Here is a 16,502-nt window from a genome sequence, read left to right as displayed (position 1 = left end):
CAAAGTCCCGGCCGCAAGTAAGGCGTGGCTTTTCAACCATGGGCTGGGGTAAGAAACCCCGTACAGCCTAGAGACCTATAACCCACTCACTATTTGCTGCAATATCTTTCCGCCAGTGAGAAGAGTGCCGTGATAAACTAGTGCTTCCCTCCCGGGAAAAGGCTTGTATTCTGAGGGGACGGACCGCTATTCCGTTCATCTTTTCGGCATTTCTGTTCTTCGGCGTGTGTTACTTGAAGTCGACGTGTGGAGAAGAACGGGAAAAGCTTTCCATTGTCGGCTCGGGATCCTTGCGCCGTTCAGAAATGTAGTTCCGGCCGTATAAATGGCGGGTGCCACCTTAGCTCTGCCTTTTCAGTTGAGCTTTGAAACGTGGTGTGGAACATGTCTGGTGGCTCTGCGGACTATTCCAGGTATTTCCCCGCCGCTGTCCGGAGAGCTCGGTGGGCCGTGACTGGAGCCCCTCGGGAGCAGTGTTGTGGCGGAGTGGTGCTATAAGCCAGGCTTGGCTCCTCACAGGTGGCGAGGCCTGGCCGGGTTAGGTAACGGGGACTGGGCCATGTAGGGAAAGGGCGAGGCTTGTTCCTAGAGCACGCTGCTGGGACTTGTAGTGCGCCTGCCGTGGGGAAGCTTTCAGGTTCTCTAACACATGGAATAGATGGAGGACCTTCCTGCACAGTGGTGCTGAAAGGATATCAATACAGTGTCCCGCCATTGTATAGAACTGTGCACGGCCTGGGTCACCACCCGAGCCCAGAGCCAGCGAGAGACTTCTGGAGGGCCGGGGGAGGAGACCGGAGCCGTCCGCGCCGCAGGGTGGGAGGGGAGCAGATGCTTTTGGCACAACATGGCGGAGAGGGGGGTGTTCTGTGGAGTATGGGCTCATCTCTAATTGTGGACTGATGGCTCGTGTTACCAATGTCTGAGATGACTGGGGGACCTCTGCGTGCAGCGATCACCGCTCACTACACCATGGGGGGGCATTCACGGCATGGGACACGAGGCTGCCATTCCAGGATGGCCATGTCTACAGGAGCCTTTGACATGGCCAGTCTCGGTGAACCCCTGCTGAAGATGACTCCAGTATATCTGCAATTCATTAGGGAGAAGGGCACTGGGAAGATTGCTCCTTACACTTGTGGACATTAGGAAGCATTGCCCCCTTATAGATGGCTAACTAGATATGTGGTGTCAGTGGGAAGTTGTCAGGCAGAAATTGGTCATTGTTAAGGGGACCCCTAGCAACCTTTGGTGGAACCCCTAGAAACCTTTGCCGGAACCCTGGAGGAGGGAACCTACAGCAAATGATGGCTCCTGTTCAGTAGAGTTAAGCCCTTTTATTACAGGGGGTTTATAGAGCATTGGCAGTTGTGCTGGAATCATGACCGGTGCAACTGAGTGCTCATTTCCATTGTGTTCCAATGCGTGGGGCATTCATTTTAATGGGCTACCCTACATGTGAGAGACAGAAAAGCCATCTCTCCAAAATGTGCCACACTGAACCATGTGCTGTCACCATGTGGTTTTGGTGTACATTTGTGGATGCACAGGGGTGTCAATAAAGCCCCATCTGTTTGGGGGTGGCAGGTTACTGTACTTGTTAGGAAAGTATGTTTTTGCACACATGTCTTACTGGCATAGATGTGAACCTAGTCTAATCACTGTACATACTGTGCATTCATATCAGTCCCTTGCCACTGAGCTTACAATATACAGTCCCTATCTGACTTGGGTATATGCAAGGGTTGCTTAAGGCAGAACTGAAAGTGGTTCTGAAGGTTTTTACCTTCACTGTGCAACTCTCCTGTTGTACTTACCGAGCCCAATAGTGATTCAGCAATGTGCATGTGAACGGCTGCTCTCCTGGGTCTCTGCCTCCTCATTGGCTGAGATACAGCAGCAGAAGCTATTGGCTTTCATGACCATCAATCAAAGCCTGGGGGGTGATCCATGTTTTATGGACATGCAGGTCTTGAGAGCACTCACATTTCAATCGTGTTGCTGTGGGGGCATTGGGAGAAAAGGAGCCTGGAGTGTCAGTGGGATACCTAAGAGGAGGATCAGGGCTACTCTGTGCAAAACTATTGTACAGAGCAGGTAAGTATAACCTTGGAAAGGCAAGTATTAACCCCTTAGTTCCACTTTAACCTCACAGCATGTTTTTGCAGTTGAGGGGAAACTGGTGTACCCAGAGCAAGGGTGGGTAAACTGCAGCCTTCCAGCTGTTCAACTGCATGTCCCATGAGGCATTGCAAGATTGGTTTTAAACATGACTCAGAGGCATAATGGGACTTGCAGTTCTGCAACAGCTAGAAGGCCTCAGTTTGTTCACCACTGACCTAGAGAAAATCAACATGAGAACAGGAAGAGGAGGCAAACTCCATGCCTTCATGACTTGGATTTGAACTGGGAGCCTATTGCTGTACAGTAAGCCACTGTGATGAGGTGCAAGGGGTCTTAAAATCTATGGATGTCTCATTTTTATCAAAGAATGTGTACCTAGCTTTCAGGCGAGTGATCCTGTAGAAAAACCTTACCAAATAACTGCTGCATAGCAGAGTTGCAGGAGTGACTTTCATTTCATCTTTAGTAGTTTCAGGCATGGTTATATCAGAACCAAATATTGAGTCATTCCATTGTTGGGAGAGGATGGCACATGCTGTTATGCATGTGGTATATACCCATGTCAGACTGTATACTTGACATTTGTGTCCTTGGCAGTGGTACCTCTTGATTGTTTGGCAGCTGCTTCATGGTACATGGCCATGTGAAAATACAGCAGCTTGTGTTTGCATTAGTGTTGCGTTACTTAAACTTACAGTTGTGCAGTCATGCTGCGCTGCACCCAAATAAAATTTACGTCGCGGCCCCCCCCAAGAATTGAGCTTTCTTGCGGTGGTATTTGATCGCCGTGCGTTTTTTTTATGTTTTGCACTATAAAAAAAGACCGACAATTTTGAGAAATTTTTGACTGCTATTAAACGTCCAGTAAAAAAAAGTGAAACAAATTTCATCAGATTTAGTCCAAAATGTATTCTGCTACATGTCTTCTAAAAAAAAAAAAAAAATCCCATTACGTATAATTTGGGTTTATGTGATCGTTATGGCAGTATATATGTTGGGATATTTAATTTATTTTTTTTTGTACTAGTAATGGTGGCGATCAGCGACTTATAATGGTACTGCGGCGGGCATTCTGACACCGGGGGGGGGGGGGGGGGGGTTTAACAGTGATCAGTGCTAAAAAAAGCACTGACACTATTAATGGCACTGGGCAGGAAGGGGTTAACATGAGGGGCAATCAAAGGGTTAACTCTGCAGTGAGTGTTTTTACTAGGGACACATGGCAGTGTGCTTCACTGTAAGCACACTGCTTTGGATGGCTGTGCACAGTTGTCCAAAGTAGTGTGCCCGAGCTGACAGGGTAGAGAACTGTTGGTAAACAAAAACAGTTCTTCGGTAATCGCCAGCGGGCGATCACTGGCCAGGACCTGGTGATTGACAGCTGTGACCGCTAATGGGGTTGCGGGTAGGGCTCGTGTGCTCCCTACCCAGAAATGCAAAATCACATATGTTTTGCGCACCTGTGACGCCCTATAGCAATATTTCTGCTATAGGGCCGTTGGGGGTGTGTTTAAATGTAAAGATCAGTATTTTTTGCTAGGCAATTACTTGGAACCCCCAAACATGATGGGTTTTTTTTTTTTAATGTGGAGGCCATAGAGAATAAAATAGTGGGTGTTGCAATTTATCTTGCGGTATTTGTGCAGCTGTTTTTCAAATGCAACTTTTTTGGAAAAAAGCTTTTTAATTTTTATGCACAGACAATATAATGCTGAATTGTTTGGTATTTACTCGATGTAACATCCTATAATTTACCGAACATGTGCTTGTGCAATGGGGACAAACGTAAACTTTAATATCCACGGATGACCCATTCAAAGACTTTATAGGTTACCACTTTCCATTGCTCAGATGTAGAATTACTGCCCTCAATCTGACGTTTGCGATGATGCCTCGTGTGAGACAATTGCTTTTTATGCACATGCGGGACTGGCATGTGCGCTCTTTGTGCATGAGCTTTTAAAAACATTTTTCCAATGCCGCTTTAAATTTTTTTTCTAATCACTTTTATTACAGGGAATATGAATATGCCCTGTGATAGTGATAGGTAGTGACAGGTACTTTTTTACTGAGAGATCTTGGGTCTATTAGACTCCAGATCTCTCCTCTGCCCTTAAAAACTTCAGTATGATCCGATGGGGTTTTTTTTTTTTTTTTTTCCAAACTCAAAGGTTTTACAACTGCGAAACCAGAAGTGATGAAATGCTCAAACGCTTCCAGTTTCCAATACCATAGAGATGATTAGAGCAAAACCTCTAAAAACAATCTGGCAGCTCAACACAAGTTTACTAATCTTTACCCCGTTGTGAGCATGGGCTCGTAGAAGGAAATACACCTGCTTTCATAGCAGAGTTACTGATGACCGTGTTTTTCACAGCATTGTATGAGCCTTTAGTGAAAAGTTGGTTTTATTTGATAGCCATACTTGCAGATAAACTATCTAGGTTTTGTGTAAACAGAAGCATCAACATCACTCTGTCCCCACAATTTATCCATGGCTGTCCAGAGTTTACAGCTTTCTGGGAGTAGAGCACCTGAGCACTGCAAAGTCATTGCTGGGGCTAGTCATTACCACCCTGGATGGTGCTTGTGTAGTAATGCTGTAAGTGCTATCTGGCTGTGTAGTGTAAAGTAGTGGTGAAGGGGGGGGGGGGGGGATTTTTTTCCAAAATTCTTTCATTGTGGCTTGAGCCATTCAGAGTTTTCTCTGAAGGGCATATGCAATACTGTGCTTTAGTGGCCACCCCAACCAAATGATGTCCTAGGGGGAATGACCCGGTCTTTTGGATGCCATGTGAATAGGCAACTTTTTATGCATACAGCAGTTAGGACAGACGTGCTTTTTCTGACTGACTTGTGTACTGTAAAGCAGAAGACCAGTCATTTTTAACAATGTTCCAAATGTACTAAAGAGCAGTGATGTAGCCTGTGGTGCCAAGGTGTCTAATGTTCAATCAGGGTTTCAGCAGCCCTAACAGCCCATGTTTTTGGATTTTTCCATAGCCAAAACAGTCACAAATACCATGCCAAATTGTTAAAGAAAATTATGTTTAGAATGACATGTCATACTTGCTTGGTGCAATGGCTTTGTACAGAGCAGCTCTGATCTTCACTTCTCGCACTCCTGGCTCCTAACCCCCCATGCACCAAGTGCCCCCATAGCAAGACTCTTGCTTTGGGGGGCACTTGTGTGCACGCTCCGGAGCCTTTGCTCTCAAGCATATTGCTGGATTGAGATTGGGCACAGGTAAGAATGGGGTTCTGGGCACTACATGCAGAAGGCTTTTTACCTTGATGCATAGAATGCATTAAGGTCAAAAACCTGTCTTGAGAACCACTTTAATGTTTATTTAAGAGCACCTATGCAAGTTGAAGGAAATCTGACCTGCTAAAGGTACTTGCAAACCACTGTTCTAGATCAAATATTGGTCAGGGCAGCACATCCGTCACAATCATATTTTGGATATCAAGGATTAGATCATTGCATTCACGTTACAAATCAACAAGTGAAATGATGTTTACCATCTTTCGGGACTGACCTGGAATGGAGAAAATGTACTCTACTGATCACTTGTAGATGTAAAAATATAGTAGCCAAATGCTCAGACTATTGTAGATATTAACTGAATGCCATTTCTTTTGCTGTAGAGACCATGGCGGCCCAGATGGAATGGACCCCGATGGTGTCATTGAGGTTGGTATGATGCAAGTTGCTTTCCTTACTTTATTCTTGGCATACAGAATATAAGACTTTCTCTTATTGCAGAGTAACTGGAATGAGATTGTTGACAATTTCGATGATATGAATCTCAAAGAATCTCTTCTAAGAGGAATTTATGCTTATGGTTTTGAAAAACCTTCTGCTATCCAACAAAGAGCAATCATCCCCTGCATTAAAGGTTGGTCTAACTTAGTCTGTTAAAATTGACAATAGCAATCATTAGATGGGCTGTATAGGGTTAAAATTTATATTCTGTTAATGTTTACAAGTGAAATGATGGTAACCATCTTTCGGGACTGACCTGAAATGGAGAGAAAATTTGTTTCTGATCACTTGTTTTATTTGTCTTGGTCACATACCCAAGTAAAATGTGGGAACAGTAAATGTGTATCCTACTTTTTTTAGGGTATGATGTGATTGCCCAAGCTCAGTCAGGTACTGGCAAGACAGCCACATTTGCTATTTCCATCCTGCAGCAGCTGGAGATTGATCTCAAGGAGACCCAAGCTCTAGTATTGGCTCCAACAAGAGAACTGGCTCAACAGGTATTGAGAGGGTAGTTACAAATGTGCGTGCTGCTCAATTTTCAGTTTGCACAACTGTAAAACCAACTTGGTGGCTCTCTAAAGCACCTTACGTCTAACAGTTTTGCAGACTGCTTATACCTTTTTATAATGTGTAGTTAAGGATGTGCAATATTTAGAATATGCAGCTGTGCAATATGAAAAGTGCAGTACACAATCTCTGCGGCTACTGCTGGCATGCATGTCACAATGTTAAATGCTTTATTTCATGTTCACAAGCTTATAACCTGAGCTGACTGCTTGTTAAAGCAAATGTATGTATTTTCATGCTTCACTTGTGCATTCAGTAATTCAGGCATTTTCTGGCAAAAGTGTGATTCATTCAGCTCCCAGTTCAGTAATTGTACTGTCTCCCTCCATAATGTAAAGCGCTGAGCAAACTGTCGGCACTATACAAGTCCTGTGTAATAAGAATTGTGAACTAAATAGAATTCATGCATATCAAGAACAGTTCTTAATGACTGAAAAATGGATTGCACTGGGCAACCCAAGCTGTTGTACTAGGTTTAATGAACCATAGTTTACAACAGAACCTGGTTGGAAATTGTTGGTTAATCCCCGTAGTTCATTTTTTTCTTTTTTTGTATAGCAAAGACTTTTACAGTGGTAAAATGACCCTAGTATTGGTCTTTCATACATGTGTGGAGGTCATTTTTGTGATACCCAGAGTACTTGTGAGAACAGTATAAATATGTAAAGCAATTGGGTGAAGTGCTCAGCATCCCCACTTGGCAAATCTCTAATACATTAATATTTGCAATGATTGCAATTTGAGACCATGTTTGCAGTCCACTTAAGTGTGTTCTGCTGTATGAGAATTTTTTTGAACACTTGGCAAGCTGACACAAGCCTCTATGCTCATGTACTCTGGAGATTACAAGTTGCTTGTTTATGCCTTTGACAAATTGAAAATTAAACTTCCCACATCTCAACAAATGGGAGCTTTCACAACCTAAACCTGTCACACTATACCAGAAGTAACTAAATAGGGATTTGCTACTATACAAAGTGTGCAGATAGCCTCTTGCAGCATTTTAGTTGGATAATGCTGTAGATGGGTAAAAGGCAACCTTGCGTTTAGTAGTCACTTATTCTAAGGCTGGGACTTTTCACTTTTCTAGTGTAGGGAATGGGGTAAAACTCTTCGGGTACATTTGTAATCTGCCCTATTCAAGAGACTTCCTTCACTCCTGTTCTGTAGATAAAACAGTGATACCAAATATCCAAGTTTGGTAAATGCCCCCTTGGAACTGTCTCAGGAACAAGTCTTGACATTGAAAGGTTTCCTGTTGTGACAGAAAAATTAAACCAAGTGATGGTCCTAATCAGGACCTCAAGGTTAATCTTTGAAATGAGGAAGAATAGCTTTACACATTTAGATGTAACCCATGAATTTTCAGTCAGTGAAGGCCTATATCTAGCCTGCAGACCTGCTCAGAGCTAAAAAGCCATTTAACACCTACTGCTAAGGTCCCTTGCTTTTACAGCTGGGATTGTGCTCATACAGGGAATAGAGCAAGCAGTGCATATGGGTAGCAGGAGCTGGATGCAGCCAGGTTTTCCAAAAAGACCATGCGACGCTGGACAGATTTATCGTCACTGTGCAGGATGTGCATATTGCTTCCACTGAGGGCAGTGAGTTGCTGGACAATTTTCACCAAAAGTGGGATTGTCCTTTTAATAACCTATTTACCTCTGCCATATGAAGCATGTTTTTCATGCTGCTGAAACGGGCTATCCAGTGACTTCATGCATGGACACTGGTGAGCTGGTAGTTCTGGTGTGGCAGTATGCATATGGGATGGAGAAGTCATGGTTTTCTTGGAACTGCAGGAACCGCATTCTTAAAACCACCCCTATTTGTGCAAGCACAGTTAGTGGCTTGTAGTAAGTGCTGCAAAATGATCACCTACTGGTGTGTTTTTAAAATAAAATACAAACTCCCTTTTATGTCTAACTTTAGGGCACTTAGATGTCTGAAACTGCTTACCCCTGAATAGCTGCCGGTCAAAAAAATTTTTTTTTTTACAAAATGGCATGTGGTCTTATAAAAGTAATGCCTATGGAAATGGCCATATATTGGGTGTTTTTGCAGAGCAGGCCATTTTCTATTGCAATAACCACTCAACAGACCAGAGTAAGTCTTTTGCACTGGGGGGGGGGGGGGGCCCTCAGTGACATATTCATCACCTGCACCTGTGACGCTAACATTCTTTCCATCTTGCACTGTCAGTTATATTCCTTTTTGGAGGCAATAACTTAACAAGTTTTAATGCTCCCAAGTTTGGCTAGCAGTGCTATTTGACTCTCTTCAGCTTGGGAGGGTCAGGTCTCAAGTCTTTACTTCCATAACTGCCTAACTTTGGGCAGACTAGTGGTTTCTTGCATTCCTTTCAACTAGGGTTGTCCGTTGCATGTTCCTGAGATGAGGCAGGAACTGTAGGGCTTCACATAACAGAAGTCAGACTTAAAAAGCAAGTCCAAAATTAAGCCTGTCAACTTGGGCAATAAACTGAACATTTCAGTTTGGGAATACCAACTGGGGCTGTAAACAATCTATAGAAAAATGGTGTACATTCTCTTGGCATTAACCCCCCTGTAGAAAAATGATGCCAGATAAATACGCGTTCTAGCATTCTGTTTAAGACACTCTTCTGGCAAGTTGCTAAGAATGGCCTGTGTTATTCATGCATAAGAAATTTAATTGTAATTCTAAGATACAAGTGCTGCATGACAGTTGGGAGTCCTTAGACTTGAATTTTTTTCCACACACTTCCAAATGGCTTTATTGCTGCATATTGCTAGTTTAACAGGAAAAAGTGTTTTTTGGTTCTCATGTTGCCTAAATTGGCAGCATTAGAACTGCTTCGCTAGGCAGGACTGTCAAATTTCTCAAATGTTTTTCGTTTTGTTTTTTTCCTCAATTTTAAAAAGTGCATGTTTTAAACATATAGCATAAGCACTTTACTGGCTATGGCTCCTAATTTGAATCTGTAATGCAGCAGTCTTTTATTTTGAAGTGTTGTGGACAGGGTGAATAATTTAAAGCTAGCATTGCAGTTTGCGTTCACATCACTGTGTGAATTTAAAATGTTTTCTTTTTCTTCGTCCATCAGATTCAAAAGGTTATTTTGGCCTTGGGTGACTATATGGGTGCAACGTGCCATGCTTGTATCGGAGGTACAAATGTCCGTAATGAAATGCAGAAGCTTCAAGCAGAAGCACCTCACATAGTGGTTGGGACTCCTGGGCGAGTGTTTGATATGCTGAATCGACGCTATCTATGTAAGTAGTGTTGCTACTGAAATGTCAGTATGTGGGGTTTGGCTTACTCATACCAGTGCAGATTCTGTTCTGTGTACAGAACAATGAAGCTGTAAACACTCTCTAGATTTGCATCCTAAAACTTTGATAAAGTGACCAGCAGGTACTGACCGAAGCAGCTGACATGAAAGTTAAAACACTTGCGTCTCATGTGGTTGTGCCCAGTAGTTCACTTGAGCTGACATGATGGTTCAAATCAAGAATTCTGTCCACATAAAACTTTGTAAATGTATGGATTAAATCTTGTGCCTGGAAGAGGTGGTATACAACTAGATTATCAGCTAGGCATCATAGCAGCTATTCTTTCTGCATATTCTATATTAAATCTCGCTTCATCCCTGCTCATTCTGGTCTGTTTCAGCTCCTAAATGGATAAAGATGTTTGTCTTAGATGAAGCAGATGAAATGTTGAGCCGTGGGTTTAAGGATCAAATTTATGAAATCTTTCAGAAGCTAAGCACAAATATTCAGGTAACTCAATCAGATAGCATTTATTCTTGTAACTGAAGCTCGAATAACATCAGTGGTGCAGCTTTGTATATTTGCAGGCAAGGTAAACTTTTTGCAAAATGTGCCTTTTGCATGTTCAATTAACAGCAGCATGGGAATATAGCAAAGACCTTCTGTACACTTTAACCATTTGCCTTCTTGGAGATTTACCACCGCCCCCCTTCATGACCAGGCAATTTTTGGCTATACACTGATACTTTAACTGACAATTGCTTGGTCATGTAACACTGAAACATGGTATAAATGTGTGTACACACAAATAGAGCATTCTTTTTGTTATGTCTTTTAGTCTATAGTGCAAATTAAAAAACCCAGTGGTGATCAAACATTTTGAAGCAAATATTTACTGTACTTTTTGTTATAAAACATACCTAATTTTTTCATTCAGGCCAAACTGTATTCAGGTTTAGGTCTTTGAATAAAAATCCAAATAAGTGTATATTGGTTTACATGAGTTACAGCATTTACAAATGTGTGGGGGGTTTTTGTTTTATACTAATGGCAGTAACTGTCGCAGGACTGATAATACAGTGAGGATTCTGACACTGGCTGACATGACCATTGACTCCCAATAGTGATAAGTGCTAAAAAAAAAAAAATGCACTGACCTACTGCCACTAGGCAGGAACTGTGTTGACATCTGGGGCAGTCAGTGTTAGCTGTGCCTAACTGACGTGTACTGTTTTACTTGGGGATGTGTGACAGTTTGTCTTCCTGCTTTGCAGGGAGACAAAAACCAGCACATCCCACTGTTAGATCTGTGTTTTTTACCAACACAGAATATTGCCTGTCACTAGCTCTGCTCAGTGGGTCCTGGTCCTTGGCATGTCAGGGAGCCAGTGACTGCATAGGCAGACGCGTACCCCCTACCCAGAAAAGCCTGTGTAAATTTTGCACAGCTGGCCTGCAGTGTAGCAGTAAAGCTTCAGTGTGCAAGCGATTTTTTTAGTTCTGAAAGTATACGTTTTTCATGTGTTAGGTCAGTACTTGCAGCGAACCTAAAATAATTCTGGCGCAAAGTGGATGTTTAGTCTGAGGGTCTAACATGATTGTCAACATGGTTACCACTTGGTGCTTGCAAAATGAATATTGGTACAAGGCAAATGTTTTGGGTCTTGGAGTTAGTTTCAGACAGTCTAAACATATTTCTAGGTTCCTATTTTGCCATGTTGGTTGCAGAAAGTGGTTTTATAGAACTTTCATTAAAGCATAGTTTTTGGCGTTAATGCTGCCTTTTTTTTTTTTGTTTTTTTTTTGTTTAGGTTGTCCTCTTATCTGCCACAATGCCTACAGATGTGCTGGAAGTGACCAAAAAGTTCATGAGGGATCCAATTCGTATTCTGGTGAAAAAGGAGGAACTGACTTTGGAGGGTATTAAGCAGTTCTATATTAATGTTGAAAGAGAGGTAAGAACAGAAGTACCAGCTTTGTACACTGTCTTTGCTGGCCTTTATGTTCTGTGACCTACTTGCAAAATTTAGGAAGTGGAGTTTGCATGCTGATGCATATCCAAATATCAATAGTTACTTTTTTCTTTAGGAATGGAAATTGGACACTCTCTGTGACCTGTATGAGACACTGACTATTACACAGGCTGTAATTTTTCTTAATACTAGAAGAAAAGTTGACTGGTTAACGGAAAAAATGCATGCAAGAGATTTCACTGTATCTGCTCTGGTAAGTTTCAGCTTCTAAAAAGCAGGATAAGTTACAATATGGCAGTGTAGTGCTGTGTTGTCGTTCCCCCTGCTGAAATAAAACTGTTTCCTACTATCCCTGACTGTTCAGTGTGGCAGGCAGGGACGCTTGGTCTCAAACAGCTATTGCAATTCTGTGCAAGAGGTTATTAATGCACTCCCTTAATTTTCCAGCATGGTGATATGGACCAGAAGGAGCGAGATGTCATTATGAGGGAGTTCAGGTCTGGCTCTAGTCGAGTATTGATCACTACTGATTTGCTGGTAAGGGTGTCTTGGGCTGAAAAAGGGAGGGGGGGGGGTGTTAATCCAAAGACTTGTATATTCTGTGATGGTTTCTTGTACCTAGCAGTGATGTTCTTTGGGATATAAAGAGCCATATTCCACAGTGAATTACACAGTTGTTCTTCACCACTATACTGTGGCTGACAAACTTTTATCTAGATGTTGCTAAGTTACTTTCCCTCTGCCAATGTAGCAAGGTGTTTTGTCTCCAAACTGTTAAACTTTTCTTAAGTGGGATAAATTTTCTTTACAGAATAGGAAAGTTTCCCTAACTTGGAATCCATGCCCACTGTGTTCCAAAGTCTATTTATTTTAATCGTAGTCTCAGCTATGTAGAACATCAGACTACCAATTACGGAATTTTGTTGGCCAGAGCCAAAACTTTAATTTTAGTCAAATCTGCAAATGATTGAGCTTTAATTTCCTTTTTTACTCTAGGCACGAGGCATAGATGTGCAGCAGGTTTCACTGGTGATAAATTATGACCTACCCACCAATCGTGAAAATTACATTCACAGGTCTGTATACAGTACTTGTATGCTAAAATGCAAGAAAAATGTTAATCTCCTTTTTCCTTAAGTTTAGTAGTTAAGAATATTCCTCATAGCTGTCAGATGACATTCAGCAAATGCAGCAAGATTTTGAATGCCAAAGCACTTTCTACCCTTAAGAACAAGCAAAGTAATTAAGGCAGGTTAAGTTACAGTATAGCTGTGAAGTGCTGTTCTGTCGTTCCCCCTGCAAATAATAAATTGCTTCCTACTATCCCTGTCTGTTCTGGAACAAATACAGCCGACAGGGACGCTTGGTCTCAAACAGGTTTTGTCTATATTAATATGGCATGTAGTTAATTCCACAGGCAATCTTTACAAAGATTTTATGTTTAAATAGTTAAGGAGCAGAGTACCGTTTTGCTCCCGGACGCAGCAGAGAATGGCCTGTGGAACTGGTGTGTATTTCTCTTGACCAGAGAAAACACACATCTGGTCGTGGAACAAGGACTTGTACTTGTAAAGGTAATGTCTTTATATCTTTCTGTTGTCAAGATACAACAGTTGGGGAACTTGGTTGACTGGATATTAATGCTTTGGCTTTCTGCTGTTACATACCTACATTTTCAGATTATGTACATCAATCTGTTACTACTCAAACAATGCAGGCACACACTATACTAATAAAAGTAATGTAGTATATGTGGTGCTTTGCACATGCAGTTTCAAACCTACTATAGAAAAAGCCCTGAGATTAGACTCTGAAGTCTGGCTGTCAGATTGTGTAAGGCTTTCCCTGCAGCAGTGCTGGGGGAGCAGATGTGGACTGATGGGGTTAACATGCTAAAAATTATCAATCGTTCCAGTGTTGTGAATGGGGAACTTATTGATTTCAAGTGGCAGAGTATTTTGAGTGTGCATGCACTGTTGGTAGTAACGGCATCTTTTCAAACCTTAGAGGACACTTTGATTTTTGTTTAAGAAAATGTAGCCAAAAAATTGGGCATTGGTGGCTTTTGGGTGGTGGGAATACTTCTCAGTTGTGGTTCTGAGCAGAAGGAAAATACACTGGATATTGTATGTGCTATAAAATTAGGCACGGTGTTAAATGTTGGACCTCAGTTTGGCAAAAAGACTGCTGGGGGGGTAATATCTGCTCTAAGACTTGCTGTTTGTATTTTTTAGAATGGTATAGTTGAGTTTTGTACCATAACACTGGGTGTGTATTCCTAGCAAATTTAAGTTTGAGGTTTTCCTGAAAAATGGATTTTCAACACTAAAGGTGGCTATTGACCCAGGCTAAGTCACAAAAGTTTGCATGTTGAAGATCTAGCATCTTTGCGAAATGTAAACCCTGGTTCACTGTGCAGGCTGGTTGCAGGTACAGGAATTACATCTATACCTGCAGCCATATAGCACTGCTTACAAGATGTGCAAGGCTGCCATTCATTTGGAATGGCACCCCCACACATCTTGGCCTACAGTGCAGGTGCCATTGAAAAATTTCCTGGTCAAAGGCAATTTACTTTATCTGGCTGTTTCCTTTTTAAAAAGGTGCATGTGCCTTTTTTTGCAGAAACCATGTGGACTGCAACAGTTTGAACCAGGGTGAAAAGTGACTTTTGAATGAATTTGATCCAGCCTGCAGTGCAGGGGGATCAAGACATCCATACTTTCTACCTTGGCTTCCTAGCCTGTAATCTGGATCAGGTGCATTTTCAGCAGATCCTTGTCTTGAACTGCTGTCTTTGCCCTAGGTTTTATCTGCCCTAGGTTTTACCTGCAGTTTTGAATTGCTTTCAAGGACACTGGAAAATGTTTGTTCAGTTGCCTATTACATACATGGCTGGACTACTGTCCTATAGATCAGGGGTAGGCAAACTGTCCCTCAGCTGTTGTACTACATGTCCCATGAGGCGTTGAAAGTTGCAAGCATGATTCCAGTGGCACGTTCATTGGGACTTGCTCAGCAACAGCTATTGCCCACCCCTGCTATCGATGTAGAACAGAAAAGTGGGTGACTGCATATTATGCAAGCTTCTTTCAACCTTCACCCTTTTCAGCATGTTGCTCCTCCCATTCTGTAGACGGATCATGGTTTTTTTTTTTTTTTTTTTTTTTTTTTTTTAACCTTTTTTTCTAAGTCTGGCCCTGCCTCCCCATGCATGTCATTTGCCTTAAGTGAATGAATGGTGCACACACTGCCTGATGTGCCTCCTGGGATATGCATGTCCCATATCCCAGAAGGCTTGGCCTTCCATAAAGGAAAGGAGGGCGGGCCTATCAGTGCATCAAATAGCCTGCCTGCTGAGCCTGTTGGAGGGAACATGGTGATGTGGGACAACGCTGGGTCCACTGGATGGGTGAGTATCTGAAATGTGCATATACCACCTGTCAGGTAAACAGGGCAAAAAAGGGCAGTCAGACAGCAGTCTGCTTTAAATTGCCAGGAAATGTATTTTTGCCTTTTCAGATCACTCTGCTTGTGAAATTGGTTGAATACTATACATTAATGTAGATAAGTGAAATGAATATCTGGCCTTGTTAAATGTGTGTTTTTTTTTTAATGGTTTTACATGTACACAACTACTTGACACTGGCACCTTCCAGCCCTTAAAGGGCTTTTAGATGCTTGGAGGTAGGGCAGGGTTTGATGTGACCACTGTGATTGGCACTCAGATGATCGGAAAGCTCCCAATAAGGTAGTGATCAGGAGCTTTCCATTGGCTGCTTGGAGCACAGTTTGCACGCTCGGCACAGTTGTTTTTTTGGGTATGCCTATATGCAGCCTCTCCTTGCCAGGAGGCTGCATATGCATGTGGCTGATGGGAAGAGGGTGAAATCTGGAAACTAAGTGTTTTTATTGGGGGATTTTTTGGTCATATCCCTATTCTACTTCTGAGCCCAGATTCTAGAAAATCCAGGCTGTATTTAGCGCACTATGCTTGGTGGCTTCTCCTTGGGTTGTCATGTTTTTAAATGCTTTAGTAATTGTAACACCTCCCTTTGCTTGGAACACATGAACAAAGTGATTTTTGCTTTCTTGCAGGATTGGACGTGGAGGTCGCTTTGGTAGAAAAGGCGTGGCAATTAACTTTGTTACAGAAGAGGATAAAAGAATACTTCGTGATATCGAGACTTTCTACAATACTACTGTGGAGGAGATGCCAATGAATGTGGCTGATCTTATTTGATCCATGGGATGAGATTTTTTTGAATGCCGTACTCGCTGTTGCTGAATAGGCAAATCACGACGCGCATTTGTGCTTTTCTTTGGAAATATATTGAATCTTGTCTCAATGCTCATAACGGATCAGAATTCCAGATTTTTTGATAAGCAAAGCGACAGTAGTCGCCTTCTCTGGAAGAGAAGCTGTGGGCTTATCCTCTTTCCAGAGTTTAGACTGTTGGGGTGGGTTGTAAAGCAATGGGGTCTTTACTTTTTTGTGTTAGACATTTATTTCCTAGATATTTAGAAGTGGTTGTGTTTGATGTTCTTTATCATTTAATAATTTACTTATGGACTAAAAGATATAAGTGCTGTATAAAATCAGCCAATTATGTTAAATTAGCATATACACATTTATTGTACATTACAGATGTAGAATTTACTAAATTAAAAAGCCTATAGCTTTGATTTAATATTTATTCAGTAAGGTAAGTGCATTTGTGCTTGACCCTGAACCCCAACGATCTGTTGTCTGGCTTAAATGTAAAGTTGCCACATTGCACATGACTTTCAATGTTTAATAAATAGTACATTTTA

General features: G+C 42.0%; 1 protein-coding gene and 4 non-coding genes across 6 annotated transcripts; all 5 read left to right on the top strand.

Annotated features, from left to right (window-relative positions):
• Positions 1-263: 263 nt before the first annotated feature.
• EIF4A2 (eukaryotic translation initiation factor 4A2) lies at positions 264-16,502 on the top strand. 2 transcript variants are annotated; one of them, XR_016312477.1, is made up of 12 exons: positions 264-413; positions 5,773-5,818; positions 5,891-6,023; positions 6,251-6,390; positions 9,546-9,714; positions 10,115-10,224; positions 11,526-11,669; positions 11,803-11,940; positions 12,135-12,224; positions 12,684-12,763; positions 13,137-13,261; positions 15,786-15,926. XR_016312477.1 is itself a non-coding variant. In XM_089675592.1 (11 exons), the coding sequence occupies exons 1-11, from the start codon at positions 385-387 to the stop codon at positions 15,928-15,930; spliced, it is 1,224 nt and encodes a 407-aa protein (XP_089531718.1). In that variant the 5' UTR covers positions 265-384; the 3' UTR covers positions 15,931-16,502. The 2 variants fall into 2 exon arrangements, 1 of the variants encoding a protein (XP_089531718.1); XM_089675592.1 differs by lacking the exon at positions 13,137-13,261 and having other exon boundaries at positions 265-413; positions 15,786-16,502.
• LOC149463367 (small nucleolar RNA SNORD2) lies at positions 5,629-5,697 on the top strand. Its single transcript, XR_016312500.1, has one exon. It is a non-coding gene; the product is annotated as a small nucleolar RNA SNORD2 (small nucleolar RNA).
• LOC149463366 (small nucleolar RNA SNORD2) lies at positions 6,112-6,180 on the top strand. The gene has a single exon (XR_016312499.1). It is a non-coding gene; the product is annotated as a small nucleolar RNA SNORD2 (small nucleolar RNA).
• LOC149463365 (small nucleolar RNA SNORA63) lies at positions 11,960-12,083 on the top strand. Its single transcript, XR_016312502.1, has one exon. It is a non-coding gene; the product is annotated as a small nucleolar RNA SNORA63 (small nucleolar RNA).
• LOC149463364 (small nucleolar RNA SNORA63) lies at positions 12,934-13,064 on the top strand. The gene has a single exon (XR_016312497.1). It is a non-coding gene; the product is annotated as a small nucleolar RNA SNORA63 (small nucleolar RNA).

Source organism: Staurois parvus, unplaced genomic scaffold (assembly GCF_062004578.1).
Source record: "Staurois parvus isolate SC_StPar_1 unplaced genomic scaffold, SC_StPar_1.0 ptg000155l, whole genome shotgun sequence".
Taxonomy (NCBI): domain Eukaryota; kingdom Metazoa; phylum Chordata; class Amphibia; order Anura; family Ranidae; genus Staurois; species Staurois parvus.
This window is presented reverse-complemented; position numbering and strand designations above follow the sequence as displayed.